The sequence below is a fragment of the Oncorhynchus mykiss genome, chromosome 25 (genome assembly GCF_057628025.1).
Source record: "Oncorhynchus mykiss isolate SJ-2025 chromosome 25, ASM5762802v1, whole genome shotgun sequence".
NCBI classification, from domain to species: domain Eukaryota; kingdom Metazoa; phylum Chordata; class Actinopteri; order Salmoniformes; family Salmonidae; genus Oncorhynchus; species Oncorhynchus mykiss.
The window spans coordinates 87,945,602-87,958,409 of NC_143046.1; the positions used below are offsets into that span (position 1 = coordinate 87,945,602).

General features: G+C 44.9%; 1 protein-coding gene across 4 annotated transcripts in view; it reads left to right on the forward strand.

The window, feature by feature from the left end:
* LOC110505960 (uncharacterized) overlaps positions 1 to 12,808 on the forward strand; it is a 55,464-nt gene that overhangs the window by 33,917 nt on the left and 8,739 nt on the right. For 3 of the 4 annotated variants that reach the window (XM_090221360.1, XM_090221357.1, XM_090221358.1), the window contains 11 exons: positions 152 to 1,176; positions 1,536 to 1,634; positions 3,298 to 3,367; positions 3,906 to 4,094; positions 4,503 to 4,619; positions 4,872 to 4,985; positions 5,493 to 5,639; positions 6,685 to 6,843; positions 7,024 to 7,164; positions 7,430 to 7,522; positions 9,620 to 9,718. In XM_090221360.1, the coding sequence (XP_090077486.1) occupies positions 152 to 1,176; positions 1,536 to 1,634; positions 3,298 to 3,367; positions 3,906 to 4,094; positions 4,503 to 4,619; positions 4,872 to 4,985; positions 5,493 to 5,639; positions 6,685 to 6,843; positions 7,024 to 7,164; positions 7,430 to 7,522; positions 9,620 to 9,718 (2,253 nt within the window). The other variant, XM_090221359.1, reaches the window with a different exon arrangement.

Here is a 12,808-nt window from a genome sequence, read left to right on the forward strand (position 1 = left end):
TGAGTAGAGGACTGTGGGACCCATTTGGTTAAAGCATGGCACTTGCGGGGAATCATGGGTTCGATTCTTGCTGGGGCCACCCATGCAAAAATGTATGCGCTCAGTGATAAGTCTGGTAAATGGCATATATTCCATTATTTGATTATATTAGGTGAGCAGACTGGAGCAGCAGCTCCTAGAGTCCCGCACCCAGGCTGCTTCCCTGGAGGAGCAGCTCCTAGAGGCCCACACCCAGGCTGCTTCCCTGGAGGAGCAGCTCCTAGAGGCCCACACCCAGGCTGCCTCCCTGGAGGAGCAGCTCCTAGAGGCCCACACCCAGGCTGCCTCCCTGGAGCAGCAGCTCCTAGAGGCCCACACCCAGGCTGCCTCCTTGGAGCAGCAGCTCCTAGAGGCCCGCACCCAGGCTGCCTCCCTGGAGGAGCAGCTCCTAGAGGCACACACCCAGGCTGCCTCCCTGGAGGAGCAGCTCCTAGAGGCCCAACAGGCGAAAGGTGAGTTGAGCCTGGACACAGAGATGCAGGAGCTAAGGAAACTACATGCTGCGGAACTCAACAAGCTGGACGAGGAGCACAAAGGGATCCTTTTGACCAGGATGGAAGAAGAGCGGGGGAAGCTACAGGAGGAGAGGGCGGAGGTGGAGATGAGGCTGTTGGAGGAGTGGGAGAGGGAGAAGCTGGAGTTGCAGCAGAGCCACGAGGAGACAGTGAAGGCTGGGATAGAGGAGGTGGAGATGAGACTCATGGAGGAGTGGGAGAGGGAGAAGGCTCAGTTGAACAAGCAGAGTAACGAGTCGCTGCAGACCATGTTAGAGGAGGCGATGTTACGACTAGTCAAGGAGCAGCAGAACAGGGAGGCCAGGCTCACTGAGCAGTGGGAGCTGGAACGAGCTCGGCTTCAGCAGTGTCGTGAGGCGGCTCTCCTCACCAGGTTAGCCGAGGAGCGCCTGAAGCAGCAGGAGGAAACTGAGAGGAGTCTGAGGGAGGACTGGGACAGGGAGAGACTCCAGCTGGAGGAGGAATATGAGGGGGTGTTTCAGGAGCGGCTGCAGGAGGAGAGGCAGAGCCTAAAGGAGGCCCACAGACGGGCCATGCAGGAACTGAGTGCCAAACACCATGAGGAGAGGGAACAGCTCAGCAGTCTATTGGATAAACTGCGGGAGGACATCGCTGAGAAGAGGTAAGACTGTCTAACTCTAATTGAATCGGCTTATAATCAATTTCCTTTGTTACATTGTTTAGGGTTTATGTCCCAGCATTGACTATTTGTCCATTACAAACCTGCATTCTTGATAAAAACATGAAGCATGTTTACTTCATGTCAGTGGTGTTGTTGTATATGTATGTATGTATGTATGTATGTATGTATGTATGTAAAAAAAAAAATAAAGTAGTTTGCAATATCAGTGGGTTTTGTAATGAAACATGGTGCTGAGTTTGCCTTTTTGCCCCACATTTCCTTTAAGCTCCACAGCTTTTTACTTTGTTTCATAGTACAGATCTTCTGTTCCTGACTTTGTTTTCCTCTGTTGGCTGTAGGTGTGAGGTGGGTCGCCTAGTAGAGGAGAACCTTTTACTCACACAGAAGATGTCAACGCTGAAGGAAGAGTACCTGAAAGACAGCCAGAAGGAGATGCTGTAAGAAACCTCATGTTCATGGACATCAGTTTCCTGCTCCTGGGGACCATTTTAATTTAATTACCCTAGCAATCTTCCCTGGTGTAGTGGAGGTTAAACGCAGTAAATGCAGGTTACTCACCTTTTGCCCCGAAAAATGCATTGAAAGTATATGGAGCACCACTTTCTTCACTAACTGCCGATCAGTTTTTAACCTCTAGGGGGTGTGGGACCGTAGCATCCCACCTGGCCAACATCCAGTGAAATTGTAGAGTGCCAAATTCAAAAACAGAAATACTCATTATAAAACATACATCAGTTTAAAGATGAACTTCTTGTTAATCCAACCACGGTGTCAGATTTCAAAAAGGCTTTATGGCGAAAGCAAACCATGCGATTATCTGAGAACATCGCCCAGCGGACAAATCATTACTTTTAAATTTTTTTATTTTACCTTTATTTAACTAGGCAAGTCAGTTAAGAACAAATTCTTATTTTCAATGACGGCCTAGGAACAGTGCCTGTTCAGGGGCAGAACGACAGATTTGTACCTTGACAGCTTGGGGTTTGAACTTGCAACCTTCCAGTTACTAGTCCAACGCTCTAACCACTAGGCTACCCTGCCGCCCCCATTACAAACAGTTACCAGCCAAGTAGAGGAGTTAAATTGTATCGCTATTTCTGACTTGTGTATCACTTTGATGATCTTCATATGGTTGCACTCACAAGACTCCCGTTTAAATGTTTGTTTTGTTCGATAAAGTCCCTCCAAAAAACCTCTGTTTTGTTCGCGTTTTGTTCAGTAATTCACGGGCTCAAAGGCAGTCAAAACATCTGAAAAGTATCAGTAAAGTTCGTAGAAACATGTCAAACGATGTATATAATCAATCCTCAGGTTGTTTTTTAGTCATAAATAATCAATAATATTTCAACCGGACAAAAGCTTTGTCAATATAAAAGGAAAACAAGAAAGGCTCGCTCTCGGTCGCGCATGAAAAACCTCTGGGACACTGCAGTGTCCACTCACTCAGTGGTCTTACTCCCTCATTTTTCAGAATACAAGCCTGGCAGTCAAAAAAAAACCTGAGAGGAAAAAAAACTACTTCCTGGATGGATTTATGTTTGTAGTTTTCCATTGACTGCCTATACAGATTCCATTGACGTATGATTCAAATTGCACTTCCTATGGGTTCCACTAGATGTCAACAAACAAATCCATCCAGGAAGTAGGTTTTTTTTTTTTTCTTTCAGGTTTTTTTGACTGACATTTCAGTTCTGTTATACTCAGACATTATTTTAACAGTTTTAGAAACTTTGGAGTGTTTTCTATCCAAATCTACTAATTATATGCATATCCTAGCTTCTGGGCCTGAGGAGCAGGCAGTTTAGGGCATGCTTTTCATCCGGAGGTGAAAATACTGCCCCCTACTCTAGTGAGGTTAGCCACTACATCACTGCTAGCACTTACACACCTGATTCAACTAATCAGCTTATCAAGCCTTTGATTAGTGGAATGAGCAGGTGTGTTAGAGCTAGGGCAAAAACTCAAATGTGTACCACTAAGTCCCCAGGACCAGGACTGAAACACTGATGTAGAGTATCGAAGCCCCGTAGTATGGTACAATTTATATTTTACATTTCATTGGGTCGTTGAACTTGCACTTTTCTTCTCCCCCTATCTTAGCTTCAAACTGGAGCATTTCAGGAAGGAGAAGATTTCTGCGCAAAAGAAGGCAGAGAGTTTCAAGAGACAGGTAGGACGGGAGTTTCACGAGACGGGTAGGGCGGGAGTTTCTCGAGACGGGTAGGACGGGAGTTTCACGAGACGGGTAGGACGGGAGTTTCACGAGACGGGTAGGACGGGAGTTTCACGAGACGGGTAGGACGGGAGTTTCACGAGACGGGTAGGACGGGAGTTTCACGAGACGGGTAGGACGGGAGTTTCACGAGACGGGTAGGACGGGAGTTTCACGAGACGGGTAGGACGGGAGTTTCACGAGACGGGTAGGGCGGGAGTTTCACGAGACGGGTAGGGCGGGAGTAAACCAACTGACTTTATTAGCGATATTAATGTTAACCTTTGACTTGGTTCTAGGGGCTGTGCATTGCACTTAAGACCGTTGTTCCTTTGTGCTAACACTGGCAATACATGGCAACTCTAATAAATCTAGATCGGTGTCAGAAACATGCCATTTTTCTCTATATAGTGAACTACTTTTGACCAGGGAATAGGGTGCTATATAGGGTTCCATTTGGGACGACCCCTAAACCTGCATCTCTCCCCCCCCGTAGATCTCAGTGCTTCGTCTCCGCAGTCAGCAGCTGGAGGATGAGAACGGGCTGCTGTCGGAGAAGAACGCCCAGAATGCAGCAGGAGTGGAGGGGTTGAGCCAACAGCTGGGGGAACTGCTCAGACAGAGTGAGAGACAGGAAGCTGTCAGAGACCAGCAACGTACTGTACCGGAGGATGAGAGGATGAAGGTAAGTGATGAGTAGGTGGATGGTTCAGGATTTTGGCAGTGAAGCCCTTATCAACTTCCCAGAGTCGGGTGAAGTCGTGGCAAACTCGGTCCCGGGGGGGGGGGGTTCTGACTGCCATCAGATGGCAGTGTGTGTGACTGCCCTGGAGGCGGAGCTAACCAACGCTGTGGAAGGGACTGTACCACTATTGGCTAACGACTTGTTCTCCTGTATCAGATGGCAGTGTGTGTGTCTGCCTTGGAGGCGGAGCTAACCAACGCTGTGGAAGGGACTGTACCACTATTGGCTAACGACTTGTTCTCCTGTATCAGATGGCAGTGTGTGTGTGTCTGCCCTGGAGGCGGAGCTAACCAACGCTGTGGAAGGGACTGTACTACTATTGGCTAACGACTTGTTCTCCTGTATCAGATGGCAGTGTGTGTGTCTGCCTTGGAGGCGGAGCTAACCAACGCTGTGGAAGGGACTGTACTACTAAAGGAGGGCAAGGCCCAGCTGGTGCTACAACTCAATACCCTCAGAGATAAGGTGAGATGTGAGCAGATGATAAACATTATGTAGTAAAAATCAAATATAATAATTTAACTCACTATTTTTTAAAATTTGTATTAAACTTTTATTTATCCAGGTTAGTTTTAGTATTTTGCAAGAGACCTACTTGCAGTTTCTGTATATTATATACAGTATGTTACACATGGATGCAGGGGTTTCGGTACATTATGGTTAAATTGGTTATTCGGTACATAAAACCACACTCTTCTTCACTGTGTCCACCTGTAGGTAGCTAAGATGGGGGCTGTAGAGTGCCGGCTCTCCTCCCTCCTGCAGGAGCGCAAGGCTTTGGAAAAACAAACCCAGGGATTACGCAACCAGCTAGCCAAGTCTCAGGAGAGAGTAAGGATGCTCTGTTCAGTCGGGGCAACCTTTTACACTGCCTGGCCAATAGTAGTGCACTGTTATAGGGAATAGAGGGTGCCTTTTGGGACGTACCCTCTTCAACCACTTATGACGCAGTAATGATCTACAATTAAAATAGTGTCTACTTTCATTCAATATCATCATCATTTATAACGTACAGTATATTCGGCGTGTGTCAAGCCAAAGACACACTTCAACATTGCAAGGACAATTAAGTATTTCTAATTTAATTACGCAAAAATTCACTAATTTTATGACTCCTGTTGATTTGTGCGTTTAGTCAATATGCTTTGCAGTGTCAGACAGTATTCATGTAAAGTTTCCGAGAAATCCTGGTTGGAGGATTCCTGAATCACAAGGGAATAATCAGGAAATCTGGCCTCCTCCAACCAGGATTTCTGGAAAAATTGGGGGAATTTAAAGGAAAGTTATGGGAACTTAAAGGAAAGTTAGAGGAATTTTGACCAAGGTGGTTTCTTTCAGAACCAGGTGTTGGAGGAAAGCCTGCAGTCTGTTGAGCTCCAGAACGCCCGTCTCAAGTCAGACCTCCGCGTGTCACAGCAAGAGAAGGACGCCCTCAAACAGGAAGTGATGTCACTGCACAAACAGCTGCAGAACGGCAACGACAAGGTGAGGCCTACTATGATGACACGTTGATTGGCTGGTTTCAGGTTGGTTGGTTGGCTGGTTTCTGGTTGGTTGGTTGGCTGGTTTCTGGTTGGTTGGCTGGTTTCTGGTTGGTTGGTTGGCTGGTTTCTGGTTGGTTGGTTGACTGGTTTATGGTTGGTTGGCTGGCTGGTTTCTGGTTGGTTGGCTGGTTTCTGGCTGGTTTCTGGTTGGTTGGATGGTTTCTGGTTGGTTGGTTGGCTGGTTTTTGGTTGGCTGGTTTCTGGTTGGTTGGTTGGCTGGTTTCTGGTTGGTTGGCTGGCTGGCTTCAGGTTGGTTGGTTGGCTGGCTTCAGGTTGGTTGGTTGGCTGGCTTCAGGTTGGTTGGTTGGCTGGCTTCAGGTTGGTTGGCTTCAGGTTGGCTGGCTGGCTGGCTGGCTTCAGGTTGGCTGGCTGGTTGGTTGGTTGGCTGGCTGGCTTCAGGTTGGTTGGCTGGCTGGCTTCAGGTTGGTTGGCTGGCTGGCTTCAGGTTGGCTGGCTGGCTCCAGGTTGGCTGGCTGGCTCCAGGTTGGCTGGCTGGCTGGCTTCAGGTTGGCTGGCTGGCTGGCTTCAGGTTGGCTGGCTGGTTAGTTGATTGGCTGGCTTCAGGTTGGCTGGCTGGCTGGCTTCAGGTTGGCTGGCTGGCTGGCTTCAGGTTGGCTGGCTGGCTGGCTTCAGGTTGGTTGATTGGTTAGTTGATTGGCTGGCTTCAGGTTGGTCAGTTCTAATCATTCTATTTCTCTAATCACTATAACGAATGGTGGTTCGGTTGGTTGGTTGGTTGGTTGGCTGGCTGGCTTCAGGTTGGTTGATTGATTAGAACTGACCAACCTGAAGCCAGCCATTCTATTTCTCTAATCACTATAACGAATGGTGGTTTGGTTGCTATAGAAATACTAAAACGGCCATCCAGTCAAATTGCTGCGGTGTGAGCAGCTTTGTCCCTTATAGTATATTTCTATGGGTCAGAGAATGCTCAAGTCTCTCAGCTGATTTGTTATTGTGACGTCTGATGGGTTTTCCTGAATCAGAACCAGGTTCTGGAGATGGCCCTGCACTCCAGCGGATACCAGAGCCAGCAAAATAAGCTGTACCAGGATGAGCTGGCCAGGCTGGTGGAACAGGAACAGCAGCAGCTGAGGCAGGAGAACGAGAGGCTGACCATGGAGCTCCACCACACCAGGGAAAAGGTGAGCTTACAGAGGAAGGGATGGATGGATGTGACAGACTCATTCATCCGTTTGACAAAATATCAACACAATCAGATCTGACTTGATGTCTCAAGATCTTTTAAGTTTGAAGCTTACGGAGGAGAGCGGTACACCCTGAGTATGAATAACTCTTTCAAACCCTGTATCATCTCCTCACAGCTGGAGGCAGCCATCTTGACCGCGAAACAGCAGAAACAGCAGGGCCAGTCCAGCGTGGTGAAGACTGTTGAACAGGAGAAGACTGCTCTGAAGAGAGAGCTGGACGTGATGCATCAGGAGCTACTCTCTGCTCAGAACAAGGTCATCTAACAGGAGGATCTACTTTGACACATGCTCTGATTGGTTGGCTAGCTAGCGCTAGCTGATTGTATTGGTTGAGTTACATTTTCCCTCTACATCAATAGTATCAACCTGTGTAGAAAAGGAAAGCTTACCTCCACATATAATTCCCAAGAAACTTGTATTCCTGAAGTAGTCAGCTTTTGACATTGTCTGTTTGTAAAAGATGCGTCTTTCCTTGTTATCTGATGGTCTTGTGTGCCCGGCGTGATGGTGTGGTTTACAGGTGTGTGAGGTTCAGCGAGAGCTGGACAGTCTACGTCAGGAGAATGAGGGGCTGAAGACCCAACAGGCTCCACTACAGGCCTGGCTTCTGGAGGTCGGTTCTCTGCCAGCCTTCCCTAACTTGTCCCTCACTTGTACTCTGGACTTGAGTCTATCTGTCAAACACCTGTCCTCTTTTTTTTTAAATGTCACCTTTCTCCCTCTTCCTTACTCTTCTGTAATCGCCTATATAAACAGTAAAAAAATATATGTTTTTGTAACACCAATAATTTTCCAGAAACACTATAAAAGTTTGCCGGGCACTGGTGCCTCCTGTCCCAACCCACCTGTCTCTTTAACACAGCCTCTATCCATCTGTCTCTGTCTATCCCTCCTACCCTACATTATGTCCCCTGTCTCTACTCTCTCCCCATCTCTCTTTTTCTCTCATGTCTCTCCCCCGACTCGCTCTCCTCCCTCTGTCTCTCTCCCCCGACTGTCACTCTCAAACTAAAAATAGTTCCACAGGCAGTTGTTACAACAACAAGAAAATAGCTTCAATAGTTGTGTCCAGATACTGGTGGATTCAACTAATATAAGAATGGATGTCCTGATCAGAGATGTTCAGGATGTGAAGAAGTGTTTTTTTTTAGGTCTCCCAGGGGTCAGCATGATGAGTTTAAACAGGAGAACGTAAAGATGACAGTAATATGTAAGTCATTGAGAGAGGACATCAGTTCTGTATGTGAATCCAATGATAGAGAAATCAGATTATCTCCAGGGACAACCAAGGCAGAACAACATGGTTGTGGACGGAATTGCAGAATCTCCACATGAGACCTGGACGGAGTCTGAGAACAAAGTGAGGGAAATGATCTTGGAGATACTGAAGGTGGACCACAGGAAGATTGAGGTGGCCTGACAGGACTAGAAAACCCACCACCGGCCTAGGTGACAGGCCCAGGTGACAGGCCCAGGTGACAGGCCCAGGCCGATAGTGGTCAAGTTCCTGAGGTTCAAGGACAAGGTAGCTGTTCTGGAAAGAGACGACAACTTGAGAGGAACGTACATCTTCCTCAACGAGGACTATCCTGAAGCTGTGCGCCAGAAGAGGAAAGAACTGATCCCAGACATGAAAGCTGCCAGAGCGCGTGGAGACATACACCCTCTATGACAGACTCATTGTCCACCCGACCTCCCAGAAGCCTGGAAGGAATGAGAGAACCAAGCCTATGGCTTCAATCCCACAGTGCACACACACACACACACACACACACACACACACACACACACCAACTGTTTAATGTCTTTTTTTTCTATTGCCTCGCTTGCTCTTTTCCATATTGTCTCTGATCAGCTACCCAGGAAAGGTCTAAAAGATAGCCCATATCAATATATGTAGCCTTAGAAATAACGTTCATGAAATCAATAATAAGTATAGTCAGAAAATATTCAGACCCCTTCCCCTTTTCCACATTTCATGTTACAGCCTTATTCCAAAATGGATTAAATACAAACATGTACACACAATACCCCATAATGACAAAGTAAAAACAGGTTTTTAGAAAATGTTGCATATTTATAAAACAAATACCTTATCTACATAAGTATTCAGACTCTTTGCTATGAGACTGGAAATTGAGCTCAGGTGCATCCTGTTTCCATTGGTCATCCTTGATGTTTCTACAACTTGATTGGAGTCCACCTGTGGTAAATTCATTTGATTGGACATGATTTGGAAAGGATGAGGTCTATATAAAACGAGTGGAGGACAGAGGAGCCTCTTAAAGAAGAAGTTACAGGTCTGTGAGAGCCAGAAATCTTGCTTGTTTGTAGGTGACCAAATACTTATTTTCCACCATAATTTGCAAATAAATTCATTAAAAAATCCTACAATGTGGTTTTCTGGATTTCTTTTCTCATTTTGTCTGTCATGGTTGAAGTGTACCTATGATGAAAATTACAGGCCTCATCTTTTTAAGTGGGAGAACTTGCACAACTGGTGGCTGACTAAATACTTTTTTAACCCACTGTATGTACATTGTTAAGTCTTTTTCGTTGTGTCGGACCCAAATAAGACTAGGAGTCGCTAATGAGATCCCATCAAATCCTCCATCTCTTTCCTTGACTGTATCTGTCCTGTCTGTCGCTCCTCTCTCTCCTGACTCCTCATTATCTCTTCTTCTCCTAACAATCATCCTTGTCTCTCTAGGCCCAGCTGGGTGGTCTGTTGCCCCCCTCCCCTCGCAGGATGCCTGGTGAGTGGAGAGGACAACACTGCGAGAACGACCACAACCCAGAGAACATACAGGTAGGAGAGATCAAGGCTTCCCATCACTTCCTGTAGCAGGCTAATCACCTCCTGTAGCAGGCTAATCACCTCCTGTAGCAGGCTAATCACCTCCTGTAGCAGGCTAATCACCTCCTGTAGCAGGCTAATCACCTCCTGTAGCAGGCTAATCACCTCCTGTAGCAGGCTAATCACACCTCTAACTGGAAATCTATCCTCAGATCTTCTTTTAGTTCTTTGAATCAATCAATGCAGCTGGCATATCTGGTGATCTACAATCTAGCACTTAGTATACAGTATCTTCACCCTCATGGTGTTCAACAGCTATTTACTGCTACTGTCACACTTTATACACTGTATTCTACAGCTCTTCATCATATCCTGTTGATTATGGGAATACCTGACTCTTCTGATCTGCCTTGATTACACTCTGATGGGAACTGAACCACAGACACCTTGATTACATTATTGTAGGAACTGAACCACAGACACCTTGATTACATTATTATAGGAACTGAACCACAGACACCTTGATTACGTTATTATAGGAACTGAACCACAGACACCTTGATTACATTATTATAGGAACTGAACCACAGACACCTTGATTACATTATTATAGGAACTGAACCACAGACACCTTGATTACATTATAGGAACTGAACCACCAACACCTTGATTACATTATTGTAGGAACTGAACCACAGACACCTTGATTACATTATTGTAGGAACTGAACCACAGACACCTTGATTACATTATTATAGGAACTGAACCACAGACACCTTGATTACATTATAGGAACTGAACCACCAACACCTTGATTACATTATTGTAGGAACTGAACCACAGACACCTTGATTACATTATTGTAGGAACTGAACCACAGACACCTTGATTACATTATTATAGGAACTGAACCACAGACACCTTGATTACATTATTGTAGGAACTGAACCACAGACACCTTGATTACATTATTATAGGAACTGAACCACAGACACCTTGATTACATTATTATAGGAACTGAACCACCAACACCTTGATTACATTATTATAGGAACTGAACCACAGACACCTTGATTACATTATTGTAGGAACTGAACCACAGACACCTTGATTACATTATTGTAGGAACTGAACCACAGACACCTTGATTACATTATTATAGGAACTGAACCACAGACACCTTGATTACATTATTGTAGGAACTGAACCACAGACACCTTGATTACATTATTATAGGAACTGAACCACAGACACCTTGATTACATTATTGTAGGAACTGAACCACAGACACCTTGATTACATTATTGTAGGAACTGAAACACAGACACCTTGATTACATTATTGTAGGAACTGAACCACAGACACCTTGATTACATTATTGTAGGAACTGAACCACAGACACCTTGATTACATTATTGTAGGAACTGAACCACAGACACCTTGATTACATTATTGTAGGAACTGAAACACAGACACCTTGATTACATTATTGTAGGAACTGAACCACCAACACCTTGATTACATTATTGTAGGAACTGAAACACAGACACCTTGATTACATTATTGTAGGAACTGAACCACAGACACCTTGATTACATTATTGTAGGAACTGAACCACAGACACCTTGATTACATTATTGTAGGAACTGAAACACAGACACCTTGATTACATTATTATAGGAACTGAAACACAGACACCTTGATTACATTATTGTAGGAACTGAACCACAGACACCTTGATTACATTATTGTAGGAACTGAAACACAGACACCTTGATTACATTATTATAGGAACTGAACCACCAACACCTTGATTACATTATTATAGGAACTGAACCACAGACACCTTGATTACATTATTGTAGGAACTGAACCACAGACACCTTGATTACATTATTGTAGGAACTGAACCACAGACACCTTGATTACATTATAGGAACTGAACCACCAACACCTTGATTACATTATTATAGGAACTGAACCACAGACACCTTGATTACATTATTATAGGAACTGAACCACAGACACCTAGATTACATTATTATAGGAACTGAACCACAGACACCTTGATTACATTATTATAGGAACTGAACCACAGGCACCTTGATTACATTATTATAGGAACTGAAACACAGACACCTTGATTACATTATTGTAGGAACTGAACCACAGACACCTTGATTACATTATTGTAGGAACTGAAACACAGACACCTTGATTACATTATTGTAGGAACTGAACCACAGACACCTTGATTACATTATTGTAGGAACTGAAACACAGACACCTTGATTACATTATTGTAGGAACTGAACCACAGACACCTTGATTACATTATTATAGGAACTGAACCACAGACACCTTGATTACATTATTATAGGAACTGAACCACCAACACCTTACAAAATGTCCCTCCATTTTCACTTTGGGGAATATAAATGTATGAAAATAGAAGTGAGGATTGAAATGCCTCTTTTTTTGGGGGGGGGGGGGGGGGGGGTTCTGTAGCTGTGACATTTTGTCCTGGTTTCATCACCACACCCACTGCCTTGCCATCTTCATGTTTTCTCGTGTGTGTGTGTGTTTTGTAGTGTGTGTTGTAGTAGTGCTGACCCCGTTTAGTCGATAGGCTGTTGGTCAACCGAGATTCTTTCGTCGAGCAGTCGCAATATAATTTTTGTTTTCATGGTGCACCAAACACCTGTGGAATAATCCATTGCGAAGGCCACAGAGATGGTACAGTCCATCACTCTAAGAAATTGCATATGGTTATATTATGTAAAAAATAAATAATGGTGCAACACTAATAAATAATATTATTTTTATAACACGTGTGCTCTCTCGCTGTCCGTGTTTCTAGAACATAATATTCTGTGTGCCGTATAATTGACGACTTTCCCTTTGTTGCCATGCTAAGCAGCATGTTGGGATTGAGAACAGGAGGAGGCAGCAGCAGCTGAAACGAGGAAACAGCCCTTAGCCGAATTGTCTAAAAAAAATTGACGAGAGAGAATCCTAATTTTAATTTGTTCTAGAATCAATCAGTCTAACATGCTGCCCAGACCGCTCGTACGCATGTTGAGTTTGTTCACCCACACCAGA